The 17,980-nt window shown below is 38.6% G+C and overlaps 1 protein-coding gene across 1 annotated transcript in view; it reads left to right on the top strand.

The window, feature by feature from the left end:
* The window catches only part of LOC121183622 (glypican-5-like), a 45,676-nt gene that overhangs the window by 13,598 nt on the left and 14,098 nt on the right, over positions 1-17,980 (top strand). Inside the window, exons 8-9 of the mRNA XM_041040771.1 lie at positions 9,493-9,613; positions 15,885-16,026. Of these exons, the coding sequence (XP_040896705.1) occupies positions 9,493-9,613; positions 15,885-16,026 (263 nt within the window). The remainder of the gene's footprint in view (positions 1-9,492; positions 9,614-15,884; positions 16,027-17,980) is intronic.

The raw sequence follows: 17,980 nt of genomic DNA, 5'->3' as shown, positions 1-17,980 counted from the left end.
TTATAATATAATATAATTATAGATTATTATTATTAGATTATTGTTATAGATGAGGAAATGCACATGATTAAACCTTCAGTGTTGTAGTTGAATGCAAACAGCTTCAGTTGGTATCTTAGTCTCTTAAGTTATCTCAGCTCACTTTGGCTTAAGTCAAAGAAGTGAGCTGCTGAAGCATTTGTACCCCAAAGAAGCAGTTTATCGTATTCAGCCAAAACACTGCCACACAGTAGAGTAGTTATTGAGAAATGAGGTGTGATTAAATTGTTAATGACCTGCTGTTTCTGCCTGAAAAGTTGTATTAAACAAAGCGTTGTCTCTGAGAGAGGAGCTGTGGTTTATCTAGAATCTATCTATCAGGTGGCCTGGTGCTCTAAAGCAGTTTCTTATGAAAAGTAGGTCCGTTTTATTTTTTTATTTGATTTATTTCTTTTGAGGTCTGTTCTTAGCTATTAAGTCTGAATCCAGGTTAAAAAGTGTCTAGTTGGTGAACTTCCCATGTGTCACTGGTATCATTTAATTAACTGCCCGTTATACATTTTGCAGTTTTGTGCATGTTGCATCTTAAACCCCAAGAATCATCACTGGTCTTATAATGTCAGTGTCGGTTTCCTTCCCTATTTGCATTCAGTCCACACCAAATCAGAAATCCCCTCTTTATTTTTAATTTTGTATGTCAGTAAGGTGATGTTTCTAAACATGAACAAGACTTGAGGTAAAATATTCAGACATGCTCAGACTATCGACTGTGAAGTGTGTGGTTGAGGTTAGAAGAGATGTTGCACTTGGCCTGTGTTGGAGAGCAGCCAGTCTGTGCCTCTCTGACCTCTTTACATCTTCTTCTCTCTTCTATCTATCCATCCACCCATTCATTCATTAATTCAGCCATCCATTCATCTCTCCATCCTTCTATTCAGACCGCCATTCATCTCCTCCGCCCTCTGACCCACTTCACTTACAAATGTCTGTGTTGGTGAGAGTGTGTGTGTGTGTGTGTGATAGAGAAAGAGGCGGCAAAACACACAGCATGACGAGGAAGTCTTAAGAGTGGATGTTAAAGGAGAGGAGAGCAGATTATAAGGTCCTCTTTCTTCTGGGTTACGAACTAGCATGATGATGAAGATGGTCACACCTCTGTCGAGGGAAATAAGAGTGCAACAGAGATCTAATTTCCTCCGTCATCTCTAAGTCAAGCCTTGACAGCCTGGAATTATGTAGTAGAAACATTTATTCCTAAGGGCATCCTAAACATCTTCTTGCAGGAATTTTATCTAAACTAACTCCAGACAGTCTTATACAATTTACAAATACAATCTGTGGTTGCCATATTTATAATATTTAACAACTTGATGACTCTTGGAAGACATCTACCAACAAGCAGCCTTGAACAACCTAACAATTTGGAGACCAGTGAGTAAATCCTGCTATTAGCTGCCAACTCAAACTGACAGCCCAAAGCCATGTATAAACTAAGGTGATCGCAGGACCCAACTGGCAGCAGACTATCCTCCAGTCACTCCAGGCCGTTCTACCCTATCCACTTACACACAGACTCACACAGGCAGGGCTCTCAAGCTCACAGAGCAGAGCACAAAGTAAGATGACAGTAGTTCATTACACATATACACATATATAATATTCAGATAAAGTTTTTTTATTTTTCAGAATAATCTTTTAAATTACATCGTGTGGCATGTATAATAATTTTATTTTGAGAAATAGTCTCATATTGGTACATATGATCCAGAGTCATCATATTATAGAGACAATAGCTCTCCCAAAAACCATAATTCAAACTCAGTACTTACAGTTCTACCTAATATGAAAAGGAATTCAGATCATGACATTTAAAGTAACAGTTGTCCTGAGCAGTTTCCTATTCATCCTTTATTGCTCAATGTCACAGTCCACATTTAATTTACAGCAGCAATTTTTCCCTCTATGAATGTGTCAGATTGAAATCAAGAACGGAGGCAAATGGTAGAAATGAAATGATTCCTGTGTGTGTGTGTGTGTGTGTGTGTGTGTGTGTGTGTGTGTGTGTGTGTGTGTGTGTGTGTGTGTGTGCACAATTAGCAGTAGAGCTCTGATTATGTATTTGACCTCTTGATTGACTGGCCTCTGAACAAGATAATAGTACAGCATGAGAATATATTGATATAGCGTAACAGTGCTGGTATATTTATAACAGTTATAGTTAAGTGTTTTTTAAGATGTGTGTTATGCAGCTATTTAGACAGAGTTATCTGGTATAGCAGTGCTTGAATTGAACAGTAATTAAATAATATAAACTAAGGTAACTGCTGTAATAGCAGAGTTTCTCCAAAAGAGGGAAGCATCTTATCACCATCCTAAGTAGCCAGACTGTAAGTCGGCTTCCACCACTGAAGGCCTGCCACACCCAATTTTTTTTATTGTGTTTTGTGTATTTTTTGCATGAATATCTTGTACATCGGCCATGACCAACGCAATGAGTCAGGAAGTGCTGGTAAAAGAAAGAGAAAGAATTGTTCAGATTGGATGTAGAGGAATATAGGGAGGATTGAGAAAGTGAGACTGTGCAGTGCAGTTTGTTCAACAGACAGTATATCACTTTCACATCTGGTTCCAGTGGTACGGGTATAAGCCAGTGTGTGTGTGTGTGTAGATGTTCTTACAAAGCTTTGAAGTGTGTTTGGGGTCATTATCCTGCTGCAGTCTGAATCCTTCTCAACAAAGATATAAACTGGAGGGTAAATCATGTCTCTGAAGAACGGAGTGGTAGTTCTTCTTGGTCAGGGTGTAGTCAGTTCAGTGCAGGTGTCCAACTGCAGAGAAGGCATAAAACCCCCAGACCTGAATATTCCCACCACCATGTTTCATCGGTTCATTGATTTGATGCACTGCAGAATCATATCAAACCTTTTTTCTAGTCATCCACTGTGAAATGCTGGTATTTCTTAGCCCACCTGAAGTGTTTGGCCTTGTCTCGCCTCCTGAGAAGTGGTCTAGAAACTGCTATTCATCCTCTGAGACCAGTACAAGACAGCCTTCTTTTGACAGTACTTACCCTAATTGGAGTCTTGCGATCTTTATTTAGCAAGTTCTGTATCTGTGATGAAGTTTTTCTATCTCTCAGGGAACTGAGCTTGATGTATTGATCTTCTGATGGTGTGGTCACGTTTGTTCTGTTTGATCGTGCTTTGGATACAACTGATCCAGTTTCTGTAAAGCGTTTTAGAGTTCTGTGCACTGCCTCCTTGGAAACCTTAAGTCTAGCCATGACTTGACACTGAGAAAGCCCCTCTTTGTACAACAGCATCTTTTGACACTTTCACTTAGTTCTAATGCCATTTTCCTACAATCACAGAGCTACGTAGTGAGCAATGATCTGCTGGAAACTTGAGGCACAGCCTTGTTTATAACAGGTGAAAACTGGCTGCAAGTTGAGTAACTTGAACGAGCCTCTGATGAGCAGATCAAATCCATCTGAGTGTCATCAGAGTGTCATCTGAAGCCATGCTTCAATGGAGAGGATCCAACTCAAGGAAATTTGATCTGTTCTACAGAGGAGTTAAGTCAAAGCTCCGAATTTGCTTAAACTTGATTGCAGAATAGAGCAGAATCATAAATATTTCCTCTTCATTTTAAACAACATAACTTCTTTTGTTTTTAATTTTTTTATGAATCCTCAAACTTTTTTATTATTTTCAGGTTCAAGTAAAAATATTATATATATGAAATTTAATAGTGACAGCGTGGGTGTGTAATAGTGACAGAGCTATATTAATGTCTCCACAGGAATGTATGTAGATTTACAACTGAGGTGGTGAAAATTACACACCTCTTTCCCTTCAGATCTCTATCAGGTAATTTCATTTTCACTGTCTTCGTACGAGCGTGCATGTGTGTTTTCGTGCATGCCACGGATGCTTTAAAGGTTTGGTGCAGGAATGAGACAGAAGGACCTCTTTGTGTGTTACCGTTAGCAACCCTGCAGTAACCGAGGGCAACAACAGAGCAGCATTGGTACCAGTGATTTATGTCTGTCGTCCTCCAGATCTTATTAAGTGTCACTCACAGTCACACCTCTTTGTGTCATCTGCAGCACACATTCTGCAATGTTATCATCTGGTGTCAAACAGACAGAGCAGCCCGACACTCTGTAGTCTGGCCAATAGCTCATTCACATCACTGACAGCTTCCAATACTTTCAGCAGGACAGCAGGCACTGGACATGAGAAAATGCTTTAGATGTGCAGATGCTGTTGATTCCTTCTTCTCCACTTGAATATAAAGCAGAATCCACAAGGTGAGATTTATTACTCAAACTGAAGAAGAAGAAGATTTGTGCATCTGCCAAATGATAATTACAGGCTTCGGTATCCTTTGCAAAGAATATTCTCTCTTTATCATTCCTGCCATGTGTCGTATTTTTTGGTACCACTTTGATGAAAGAGGCAAAGTATCTGATGTCCATTTATTACATTTCTGTGGAACTTGAATTTATTTGCTCATTCTTCTTGAATTTACTCCTTTATTTTGAACTTAACAATATCAAAAACTGCCAGCAAATGAAAATAAGTAAAGCCACCACCCCATCACCTCCAGCCTCAGTAAAACTGATGCCTGTTAAACATTACACATTGAACAGATGTTTTGCTGCTGCTGGCAGGGTATTTTAAGAATCTCTCATCCTGCAAACAGCTATGAGTTGGAAACAGCCACCCTGGGTCTGTGTCCCTTTTTCAGCTTTAAACTGTTTAAAACCCTCCAGGCTGTAGATGTTAGAGGGTGAAACAAATCATGTCTTCATCCTTCTATCGCATCAATCATTACAGAGATTGGTTCATAAATAATTGATCTTTCACTACATCTTGCAAAGTCATAGTTATGGAAATTGGCTCATATGGTCCCTCTGCATTTGCAGTGGAAATTGCAGTGACCTCAAGAGTTGTCCTGCCTGTCATCTATCCTTGAATTGTTGATCAATAAAAGCTGATGGTAACCCCCTTAGAGAACCGCATGTCAGTCTTGTTTTTAACAGCCAATCGTAAGCCCATCTCAGCAGTTACCTTAGTTTATATTATTTAATTACTGTTTTAGACAATTCCAGCCCTTATCTGTTCACCATTTATGAATAAATGTTGTTGTTCCATGCTTAACTGTCAAATGCAATATATGCAAGCAATACATTTTTTACCCATAAAAACATTTAATGCAAATACAACAAAATTCTTGCTGTTCTCAAGATCCAGAGATGTATATTACAGTAATTTCCATGTCTCCACTGCAACTGGGTTTTAATATTGAGAAGGTCATAGAATATAAATCTGAATAATAAATATCTCTCGGAGAAATTTACATTTAAATATAGAAAACACTTGTTTGTAAACTGCAAGAAGAGCCTGACTTGCAGAAATATCTGAGAAAAATATTCTTGTAGTTTATGTACATTCTCCTGCATTCACCTTTAGGTCCCTAGATTCCATTTACCAGTAAGCTCTTGGATTCATTACTGGAGATAATTACAATTCTCACCACTGCATTTTTCACAATTAGGTCAGTTGATGTTCCTTTACTGAGAGATATAATAACTATTGGTGTTTATTTAACTACAAATGTCTTCTTGGAAAATTACTATCTTGTATATATATTTTAATGCTCTTGAAGAAGACTCTGCTTTAGAGTTAGTACACTGGTCTTAAAATGTGCAAAACCACATAAGAATCCAAACATTTCATTCCTGTGTGTTACTTCAAAGCAATTCTTAATAACTGCCTCATACCTTCCTGTAATTATTTGACTAATCCTTCTGATGATTTTGTTTTGTTTGTGTCTGACTGTAAACAGGGTGCTGCGGTAAAAGAGCAAGAATGTCCAGCCAACCTTGCATAAATAAAGGTCATATCAATTGCCTGTCAGTCTTGGCTGCATTGTTACCAGTGAAGCAGAGCACATTCCCAGCTTTAATGATGATAAAGGAAAACATGATATTTGCCAGAATATTTGTTAGATGTTGACAATCTTGTGTCTGTAGCAAATTCATTAGATGTGTGGTGGTGAGACTGATCTCTGAAATCTTTGCTGGAGTCTGAGGAATCTTGGGATTTCCCCCTGGGGCACAGACTGTGGTTTACAATTGAGCTTTTATTTCTTTTTTTTTTTTCATCTTCCACCCTCACCCTCCTCGTGTCATGTCCTTCTCTACCTCCTCTTTTGCCCTCACATTTTCCTCTTTCTATTGGCTTGGATTTTATAAATCAGTTCAGGAGGTTCTGCTGAGCCTTTTATCACATAGGTTAATGCATCTACATGTGCACCAGTATCCTGTTATTATATGTAATACTCAATCATTATGTTTTGGGCATGTCAGTGCATGCAATATCATATCATTTTTTATCAGCCATACTCTATAATCCCAGACATAGAGTAAGAGCAGTGGTGCATTCCTTGTATACACATAGATCAGCCTGCACCTTATGATCTTTTGCTGTTCACTGGTGCACCTTTATAACCAATATAAGCTGTTTCCATGGTAATAGTATTTGAAATGTTCCTTTTGTTTATGAGGCAATACAAAAGAGATCCATGAGATATGGTCTGTCCCATGAAGTAAGATTAGTGGGTTAGACAGCTAACTTGAGGCTTAACCCAGGCTTTCTCACTTTGTTTTGTGCAGCATGGCTAACTTCCTCTGGAGCATGTTAGGATCAAAGAATTAGAGAAAAATGTGTAAACCGCTTACCCACTTACAAATCAACTCACTGCACCAACTTAGACACAATGTTTGTGCAGGAACAGTGAGGCAAGTTGACCATTTCCATGAGTGATTGGTTCAGTGTAGCCTATTAAGAGACTTGTCAAAACTGCAAGTGTAAAATTTGCCCACTGTGCCAACATTTCCAGCGAGAAGCCATAAGGTGCATTTATAGTTGCGCTACAGTGTGATAAAGGTTACTTGGGCTGTTTGTGTTTTGTGAGTTTTCTGATGCCAGGAGAATTTGTTGAGGACAAAGATAATGTGAAGCGATTTGGAAAAAAAGCACAATACTGCCTGATCATGTGTGGTGCATCCATTTATTGTTGTGTTGGTGATATCAATTAATCAGTATCCAAAGTTGAACTATAGTGTATGCATGTGTGTGCCAAGTGGCACTTTCCAATATCAACTCTCATTGTGGACAGCAGAGGAAAGTTTGTTTTTTCAGTTTTTTTCCCGCTACATTTGCTTTCCTAGATTCGACAACCAGAGAGCTAAACTCGTTAAATGGTATTGAAAGTAATTTCTTGGCTGGACGGCAAAAAGGACATCTTGCCCTTCTCTTTAGATCCAATAATTATGATCACAAAAGGTCATAAAGTAAGTTTATGTCCTGCTGTTCATCTTGTTATCGTGTCAGCACATTGGCCTATCTGAGTTTGAGAGATGTGTTTCAGGCCAATGCTGATTCTGACACTTTTATTGTGAGCAGTAGCAAGGCCATTTGGCTGATCCTGGGAACTTCTGATTCAAACCACCATGTTATCTCTTAGTGAAATTCAACAGAAGGAGGAGTGGGCATCCTCACTACATAACACAGACCCTCATCAGTTGTTCTTTTCCTGTAGCCATTATGTTTTGCATTTACAAGGCAGTTTTTTTTCCAGTAATCCTCTCTGCATTGGCAGCAGAAACACCATTACAGTAATAATGCATCTCATCATAAAACAGTAGAGCAAAACTGGTAGTAATTATTTTTTCCCATACCCACTCTAGGCTACTGAATATGTTGAACGTGTCAGCAGTATAATGTTTAATTTTTTTATTCAGTTCTCTTTCTGTTGATTATTTTTATTATAGTTGTGTGCCATATTCTTTTCCCCACTGCATCATATTATTTTTTGCTTCTCTAGTGACCTAATTTTCCTCAAGGGGATCTGTAGTCTCATCATCTCTTAAATTTAACATGCAGCTCTTCATCTGTTGATGTTGTATGTGATTGGCTGCATATATAATATGAATTTGCTCAAAGCTGGATTTGAAAACATATCTCTGACAGTTCATAAGAACTTCTGTGAGAGCAGTTATCATAAATTGTCAGTGTCAGGCTAATGAAGCCAAAAACACATGAAAGAACCAGACTAAGCCCAACTTGAACACTTTGAAACGAATAAGACCTTTTATGAGGAGAAATGTATGCATGAAAACACGATCCGTGTGAGAATAAAACACACATTTGTGAAACTTAATTAGAGACTTAATTCATTGCACAAAAGTTTCTGATGGGCTCTGATTCCAGACCAGCTGGGTAAGCATGGCTCCAGAGGCTGGGATCTTCACCACCTCACCATCTCTTCAGATTAGTCAAGTCATTATAGAGTCACCCACCATGTCTCTGCTCTCTGGTTCCCACAGTCCTTCTCCCTTGTTGCCATAGCCAGAGTGTGTTTGTGTTTTCGAGGGTGTGGACACAGTGGTTAGTGAGTCGGTGGCTGATTGTATTAGCTAGCAAAGCTGGTTTGTAACTTGGAAACTTGGAAAAATATGACTCATGAATCGCTGTTTCTTCTCTTTTGCTTTTCTCTCACTTCATCTTCCTTTTGATCCACCCACTCCAACCCCCCACACAGATAAAATGATGTGATACTTGCTGAAAGCCCACTACAGAAAGGAACATCAAAATGTGAGATGATCAAGAATCCCACTCAGGGATGACTTTTATTTTCCACTTCAGTCATTAAAAAAAAAGGTTTAGTATGAACTCCTGATATTCAAGTAACTGCAGAAAAAAGTAACAACTGAAATGCAGCACTAAAACAAATATAAATGCATTTAAACTAATGTTACTCAATAAAAGTAAAGTAAAAATACTCCCTTTCAGAGACTTTAGTTATTGGTTCGTCAGTGTACATGTTTTACAGCAGATCTTCCAGGTGAAGCCAGATGGAAATGCTCCACATACCCATGGGTGGTTTACAGCTACAGCTGTGTATTTTAGAATCCTATTGTATGAAGAATTTTAATTTAGAAAGATCATCAGTAACTGCAGTGGAGTAAATAATACATCATTTTACTTTTAAATCCACTGGAGTGAAATCTCATAAATGTAAACAAATTACCATTTGGTATCTGCTTTCACATCTGGGAAGTTTACATTCAATGAGCTTTTTGCAACCGTGTTGAAAACCACTAATAACCGTGAATCAGTCCTTAATAAAATCTCTGTGACTTAAACAGGATGATTAAGATTGTGATCAGCTGCCAGCAGATGAGCTCATGTCACCATAGTTAAGTCTGTGCTTCTTTGTTTTTTTGCCAGAAATAAACTAATTTTACTGTGTGTGTGTGTGTGTGTCTGTCTGTCTGTCTGTGTGTGTTGAATTCAATCATGAAATCCAGTCTGAACACAGTGTGAACACACTAGTATAGTGACTGTGGGAAAACTGGGGCAGGAGAGCAGCACACACACACACACACAGAACTGGGGCAGAAAGTACTGTATGTCTCTCTCTTGTTCTGTCTTCCTGTAGTTATGCAGGTCGTGTGGTTGGCAGCTCTTTAAAAGCCCAGAGGGAGAACCCAGAGATGACTGTCCGCAATACAGATCCTGCCCTGAAGGGGGCTAAACAGAGACTGGAGCAGCTAACACAGGTAAAGACACATGCTCACTTCAAATTATGACTAGTGAGTGAGGTAAACTGACGTTACTCCTGATTTTCACTGTTCATTTAATTTGTTTTAATTTTATATATGCATTCATGGTCCCCAGATGATGATTTTTGATTAATTTAGTGGCCCACTGACCTTTCATCTGGTGCCACCATCTGTTCAGAATTTCACCTTCTCACTACACACACAAACACACACACACACACACAGAGGAAATCTAATGGGCAGATTGTCATGAAATTTACTGAATTAATTTGTTACCCCCAGAGATATTTTGAGATTCGGACACAAGCGCTTTCTTTCTTTTTTGTAGTTTTACCATCAGGCCAAATGTCAACTTTGCATCAGCACGAACTTTTCACATATCTCATAATCTTATATTGCATATCTGACATATGTATTAACTAACATATCTTCCCGGTAGCTCTCATGATGAAGTCAGTCTTTGAAAGGAAGCATCTTTAAACAGCTGCAAATAGCTGTATTTTTATTAGCCTAATTGAAAAAAATGACCAAATAACCTATTTCAAAATAATAAGGCCTGTTTGAGCATTGACATGTGTAACTCTTTGTTATATAGATGGTAAACTCAATATATTTAGATTTTAGGAGTGTGAAACAAAAACATTTGAATAAATTCACCCTGAGCTGTGGAAAATTATAGAAGAAATTTTTACTTTTTACTAATAATTTATAGACTAAACAGTTAATGGAGAAAAAAAAATGCACAAATAAATCAAAAATGAAAGTAATCATCTGTTGCGGAGTTGGTTATTTATCTATCCCAGTATGCAGGCTATTCAGTAGCCTCTACTGTAAACCTGTATTTTGGATCTGGAGATGCAGATCGGTTACTGCGTTGGATAGTCAGAATAAGCAAGAGCATTAATATTTCCTGTGCTCAGTTTGGCCATGACACCATGACGTATGAAGGTGGTTAGCATTCTGCAGAAATGATTCCACTTTCCCTTAATGGTTGGAATTATTCATATATGTGCTTAAAATAATGATATGCTATTGTTAGTTTGATCTTTTGCTGTTATTATTATGCTGAAATATTAAGATCACCCTCTTGGTGTTGCTCTAAAGTGTGATTTGTAGGTGTGATACACATTTGTTAGAGCTAGCTGCAGGGGGTCTGGGTATTGTGTGTGTGTGTATGTGTGTGTCTCCTCATCTTCATCTGCCTCTCAATCATCTGTTATCACCTTGTATGTGGAGCACTGCTTAATCCAATAAACTTAAATGTCAGCACTCTAAACAGATGTAGATAATAACATGCAATGATACATTAATTAATTCAGCAATTAAACCGGATTTATGCAGCACTTTCAAAGCTCTGGACAGCGTGGTAATATGGTGATATGATTTGCATGGATGATTCATAAAATCATATGAATATAATCCATAAAAATTATACATCAAGGTCATTCACAGCGATGATTCATCATTTGTGCTAAAGACCATGTGGCTATGTTCAGAGATAGTCAGAGAGGTTGATAGACAGACAAACAGGAAGGGTAAATAAAAACTGTCCTCTGAGAGGGACCAAACAAAAAGCAAAAAAAAAAAAAAAATGACAGCAGGCCATTAAAGGTTAAGGCTGGTAATGTTCTTAATTTTTGTTATTATCAGCAAATTTAATGGAAGACCGAAACCAACAAAGCATTAGACTGTCTCCCAGTATTTCCCAATTTATCCAGTTTGGCTATTTTATTTTCTGTTGTGCTTGGAAGAACTTACTGCAGAAGGGCACTGCATGTGCAATCATTTCAAAATGAACTACAGTGCTCATATTTCACTCATTCATGTGGCTCATTCATGTGTTTTTTCATGTGTTTTTTTTGGACGACAATGGATGACTATGGCACAGAGGGATACATTATGGCTTTAAGGCTTTGGACACAGAGTGTGGGATCAAGTCAGTGTTCGTTTTGGTCTTTTCATGGGATTTGTTAGAATAAATAAAACAGAATATCTTCATACTTTTTCTAGTAACATTTATTTTAGCTATCATTATTAAATTGACGAAGACAGAGAATCAAGAAATCAATAAAACATAAATAATGGATACTAAAGACATGTTTTGATGGAGCAGCAAGTTTTTTTTCAATATTGAGTCATTGAGTGCTCAGTTGTAAGGTCAAGAATCATAATCTGTCAAGAAAACCTGATAAATTCTGTTGATAAAGTGTTGATAAAGTGTTGTTGGTGTTAATGGAATATTCATACCAAATCATGGGATGGGTCATGCTAAGGTTTATTTTTCTCTTTTTGCTGTTAAAGCTCTTTCTGTGCTTTGTCTAATTTTGGTGGTGAGTCCATTAATCATGTTACATTTGCATGGAGGAAGTGCCAAGTCAGCATCCCCTCCTGCCACATACACAAATGCACACCACACATGCGCCATGTAATCATTTATTTATGAGATCTGCTTTCTCTGGCCCATTAATTCAATGTAACCTGTACGTGCCCTGTTAGTTTAGGATTTAAAGAACATTGAATGGTCTGTGAATCTTCTAACGTGACACTATGAGGATAGGAAAAGTTAAATCAGTGTTTTTTGGACTTGTTGGATTGATTATGGTAATGCTAACAGGCAACAACATGAGCCAGAGGAGAAAGTCAGATACAACACAGCTCATCTGCATTGCAAACTATTTTCAGTTCTGGGGTTGCACTGTCTCTCCATCTATTTGACAAACTGAGAGAATGCAAGTCTGTGCACACAAACAATCCCTGTGTCCTTTAAACAAGTTTTGAGTCACCTTTGGAAACCCAAGGCCTGGGCTGTGCTTCTTTCATGCTGGCTGCTCCAGTGCTCTCTCTCTGGGGGAAGCCGTTCATCTGAGTCACACACATTAATGCTCGCCATTTATTATATTATATATTATATTTATTAATTATTATTCATGACTGTCATGTGTGCCATTTGCACACTCGCACTGCTTGGATGAGAGGAGGGAGAAAATATGGACGATGAAACATCCTTGGAATTTTAATTATTTTGTTTCGTCGGTCTGTTTTTCTCTCTGTCTTTCCCTCCGTCTCTTCTAATCTTTCACTGTCCCAATTTGTATTACATGTTAATTAGACCTTTGCAGCGGTGGGTTGTGTTTCACACATGCTTTGCCCTCTAATGGGATTCTATTATTGTAGCCACTCGCTTATCCTCGCAATTAAATTTTGTATGTACATTCTCAACCAATCAGGAAGGGCCTAATCAACCCAGTGAGAGCTGCCCCTGTATTGAAAGGGTCATGGTCTCAACACTCCTCATCTACCTTTTTTCTGAAGTGACAGCAAATTACAACATGGCCAAGGATGGCTTCGTTAGAAGAAGAATTCTGCTCTTCCTGTTGTTTATCTTGGTCTCGCCCCGTACTCCCAGGAGTGACGTTTGTATTGACTGATTATGCAGCACACAGTTTATTTCTAATGACAACATACAGTGCCATTACAGGAAGCAGGGGGTTTAGCACAGCTTAATTTCATTGTGGAGACCACAGTTTGTGTCCCAGCACAGATCAATGAGATGCTATAAGTTAATACGTTTGTATATATGTAATGATGTGGCCAAGCCTACAGAGACCTGCTACAGAGGTCCACCACACCAAGTAGTAGAACAATAAGTTACTGTTAATATTTGACTTTTTACTAACAACAAATTACATCAGTGTTGGCTGATACGTTCCATTCAAGTGGCAAAGGTATTACCCATCATTCATCAGAAAATACCTTAAACAAACAATGGTAACTTTCCAAGTGTTAGTTGTTGTGTTGCTCCAAAGAGAAGTGATTGCTATGGCTGTCATTCCATCACTCGTTATTTTGACTAAGGTGTTTAAGTTCTCAGTTGCACAGGTTTTGTATTTTTGTAAAATGCAAACAAAGATAAGACCTTAAGTCCCCACTCCAGCCATAAACTGCAAGTTTCTCTCCTGCTATTAATCAGATAGGACAGACCGGTCTGGAGCTGCCACCCTTGAATAATTTCATTTGTGGGCCTATCGGTTTCACTGGAGAGCTTCAATGCCACATGGCCCAAGTACTGTTTAAATTCTAGCCTTTCCACACGATTAAGAAAACACAGCCCTGGTGGAAACATTGCTGTAATGTATTTTTGTCCTCCCTCAGCCCTCATTTGCAGTCCGATGATATGATGGTGAATCACCACAAAGAGTCTAGTCCGTCTCTGTGTCCCCTCGGACATGCTGTCATATAATAACCTTGTTTCCACGGCTGCCCCACACCTACTGTACGGTGGACGCCAGATGTCCCTCCTTATGCATCCACCCTGCATCTATTTTTCAGGGACTTACACCTTAAAAAATAGGTACTGTGTGTCTCTGATTGGTTTTTTAAGACAGTTAAAACAGCAGTCAGTGAAATACTTTGTACTTTCAGGTCCACGTTCTGTTTTTTCCCCCAAATTCCTCAATAGTGAAGCAGCAGAACAACAGATGCTTAGGTTTGGATAACGTGGCCTAAATAAAAGAAAGTAATGTTCAGCTGAATTATCTGTAAATAACTCTACTTGTTTAACACACGTGTGTTATAATGGTGACTGCTTAGATGACATATTCTCCTCCATATAGCACTGTTAATCCTTGATCCTGTCAAACACATGTAGTGCAATATAAATATGTACACATTTGTCTACTGTTGCTCATTCTCAGTAACACTGAAGAAACATGTTTGCATATTTGCCTACTGCATCACATTTTGCAATAGCTTACACCACATGTTTATGTTTTAAAGAGATTATATTTTCAAGGCAGAGCTAAGCCGTGTTTAAATACTGAAAAGCAGACAGGATTTTGGATGTCTAGCAACAAGCAGCTGAGGTGGAGGAGTGTTGTTATAACTACTCTTACCCTGCAGGACAATTAAGTTCTAAAAAACATGGCTGTAATTATAAAATCCAAAACAATTGTCTCTCACTTTGGCCTTTGCAATGTTTGTAATTTGCTGGACAGATTTCTTTTTCTAAGGTCATATAAATCATTAATATGGATTTTACAATCTTTGTTGCATCGTCCTCTCTGTATATATAAAATTGTTATCTTAGAGTAAAATAAAATAACATAAAATGTCAGTACAATACATCTTTTTCCTTTATAAAACTGGTGGTTGTTTGCCTTATCTCTGTCCTCAGCTGGATTTTATATATTACCCACCTCAACTCCCTACAATACACATTCATCATGCTATGAACCAATTATATGTTGCTGTCGTTGTGTATATGTGAAAACCTAATAACTCCAATTTTGGGGCGTTTTTTTTTTTTTTTTTTTTTCTGTTTCAAACTTGGACAAAAAGTTTATCTTGTCCTTTTTTGTTAAATTCCACAACCCTGGATTAACTTGAAAAATTAGGTGAATGTTGTGGATGTTTTTTCAATCCTTGAATAGTTTAGCTGTATAAGATACGAGGTGTTCATCCAGCATGGCTATTATGTAACATGCCACAACATCTAAGCTGTGACTTAATTGAGCAGTAGAGAGTATGGAGACAGTATGACCTCAATTACTCTTTAGTCTGCCCTGTGACCTGTGTGTGTCTGTGAATTTTTGGTTGTTCTTTAGTGTTTTGTATGTTTTTGTTCATGCATACATGCTTTTGACCCGTTGGTGCCTACAGATGGAAAACTCTGGTATCATGATCATTAAAGGAATAGTTTGACATTTTAGGAAATAAACGTATCGGCTTTTTTTGCTGTGGGTTAGATGAGAAAACTGACTCTGCTCTCATACTGTGTCTGTGCTTTCTTATGGAGCATAAAGAAACAAGAAAAACTGATGACAATAAGACTCCTGGAAGTCACTGCTTTGGCCCATACAGACATAATGTGTTCATTAGATTTAGAGTTGCTAATAGGTGGAAATTTTTCACCTTTGGACAGAGCAAGGCTAACTGTTCACCTGGTTTCCAGTTATTATGCCAAGCTAAACTAATCACCTGATGACTGTAGCTTCATATTTAATGCAGAGACATGGTGGTGTCATCTGTCTCATCTAATTCTTGCAAGAAGGCAAGTAAGCCTACTACTTGACCCATGTCCTCCTTATGATTAGCTGTTGTTGTAATGTTTTTGATCTCTGGGTTGAAGCGTGTTCTCCTCTGGCACTCATATGGCTCATTCTGAGATCAGAAAAATTCCTTAATATTAAACAACATGTAAACTTTTGTTTTAGAAGTGTGTGTGTAATGTGCATGCACATTTCTACGTGTGTGTGTGTGTTTTATTTAGGAGCTGTTAGTGGAGCTTGGGTGGGTGAGCAGAGCCAGAGGAAGAGGGGAAGAAGAGGAGGGAGGGAGCGCACAGACAGACAGAGGCAGTGGAAGCGACTGTGATGATGAAGATGGCTGTGAAGCGTCTGGTGAGGAGAACGGTGAGTCACACATGCACACGTACACAAACAAGCATACAAAAATAGGAACAAACATTAGCAAACATACACCCACACATACACGCATGAGTTGATGCAGACTTGTAAGCTTGTCTTTGGCTTGTGCAAATATAGGGACTCTGATATATGACATATATATATATATATGTATATATATATAAACATACACATACACACATGTACACACACACACACACACAATTGCATATTTTCTGATATTGCAGCTTTTTCCCCTTACACTCTATACCCCAGGTTGACAGCCATTTTCTGGGTCTCTCCAGAGATGTGTGATTGGGTTCAAGTCAGGGCTCTGGCTGGGCCACTCAAGGACATTCACAGAGTTGTTCTTAAGCTGCCCCTGCTTTGACTTGTCTGAGTCAGTCTAAGGTCCTGAGCGATCTGGACCAGGTTTTCATTAAGGATATCTCTGCACTTTGCTCTGTGCAGTTTTCCCTCAAGCCTCCCCAGTCTCCCTGTCCCTGCCACTGAAAAACACCCCCACAGCACGACGCTGCCACCACCGTGCTTCACCGTTCTGATGGTATTGGGCAGGTGATGTCTGGTTTTCTCCAGACATGACGCTTAGAATTGAGGCCAAATTGTTTCAAACTTGATTTCATCAGAGCAGAGAATCTTGTTTCTCACAGTGTGAGAGTCCTTTAGGAGCTTTTTTGCCCTTTTCCCCTGATTGCTCAGTTTAGCCTGGCAGCCAGCTCTAAGAAGAGTCCTAGCTGTTCCAAATTTCTTCCATTTAAGAATTATGGAGGGCACTGTGCTCCTGAGAACTTTCAACTCAATTTTTTTTGCAGCCTTCCCCAGATCTTTGCTTCGACACTGTCCTGTCTCTGAGCTCTTCAGGCAGTTCCTTCTACCTCATTGCTTGGTTTTTGCTCTGAGTTTATCAGCTGTGAGACCTTATATAGACAGGTGCTTGCCTCTCCAAATCAAGGGCAATCAGTTGAATTTACCACAGGTGGACTCTAATCAAGGTATAGGACCATCTCAAAGATGATCAAGAGGAATGGGAGGCACCTGAGCTACACTTCAAGTGTCATAGCAAAGGCTCTGAATAGTTATGTTAGTGGGATTTTTCAGCTTTTTCTTTGAATTAAATTAGCAAAAAAGTCTAAAATTCTTTTGTTTTGCTTTGTCATTATGGGGTATTGAGTGTAGATTTATAAGGAGGAAAAATAATTTAAATGATTTTAGCAAAAGGCTGTTAAAAAGTGAAGGGGTTAGGAGTTTAGATTGCACTGTACACTCACACACTAATAAATAAAAGACAGCACACACGCACACACACTGTTCATTGGCACAGTGCAGGTTTTAAAATCCTGCCGCCTCCACATATCTTGTGCCAGTAGGGAAATGCCCAGAGGGAGAGATAGCAATAAGAGATGGATTCAACTGTTCTCCCTCTTCCCCTCTCTCTCTCCCCTTCTCCATTTTTCATTCTCTCTCTCTCTCTTTCTCTCTGTCTCTCTCTCTGCTGGTCTCAGCAGTTTGTTTTCCTCCTCGACCAGGATAAAGGATGCGCTAACAACCAGGTCGCTCCAAAAACAGAAATGGAAAAATAAACTATAATTATTCATTTATCCCTTGACTTATTCATAGTGCTCATGCTTATACATAATACATGTGTGTCACAGGGAGATCTGGGGACCCTTAGGAACCTTGAGGCAATCCTCCAGAGTGAATATAGTTAAAATTTGGCTTAAAAATAAAATTGTTGATGAGAAAACGTTGGTCTACATAGAGATTATTGACCAAACACAGTATTTTGTGTTCTTGACCTAAAGAACATTTCAGAACCCAGTGTTCACCAGTGTTCACTAACCATTCTTCTAATGTTAGTAGATAATGCTGTGTTCATGCATGAGCCCGTTACTTTGAGTAAGATGCTGATTGTTTTACCTACTGTAGTGACCTTCATTCA

Source organism: Toxotes jaculatrix, chromosome 6 (genome assembly GCF_017976425.1).
Source record: "Toxotes jaculatrix isolate fToxJac2 chromosome 6, fToxJac2.pri, whole genome shotgun sequence".
NCBI lineage: Eukaryota > Metazoa > Chordata > Actinopteri > Toxotidae > Toxotes > Toxotes jaculatrix.
This window is presented reverse-complemented; position numbering and strand designations above follow the sequence as displayed.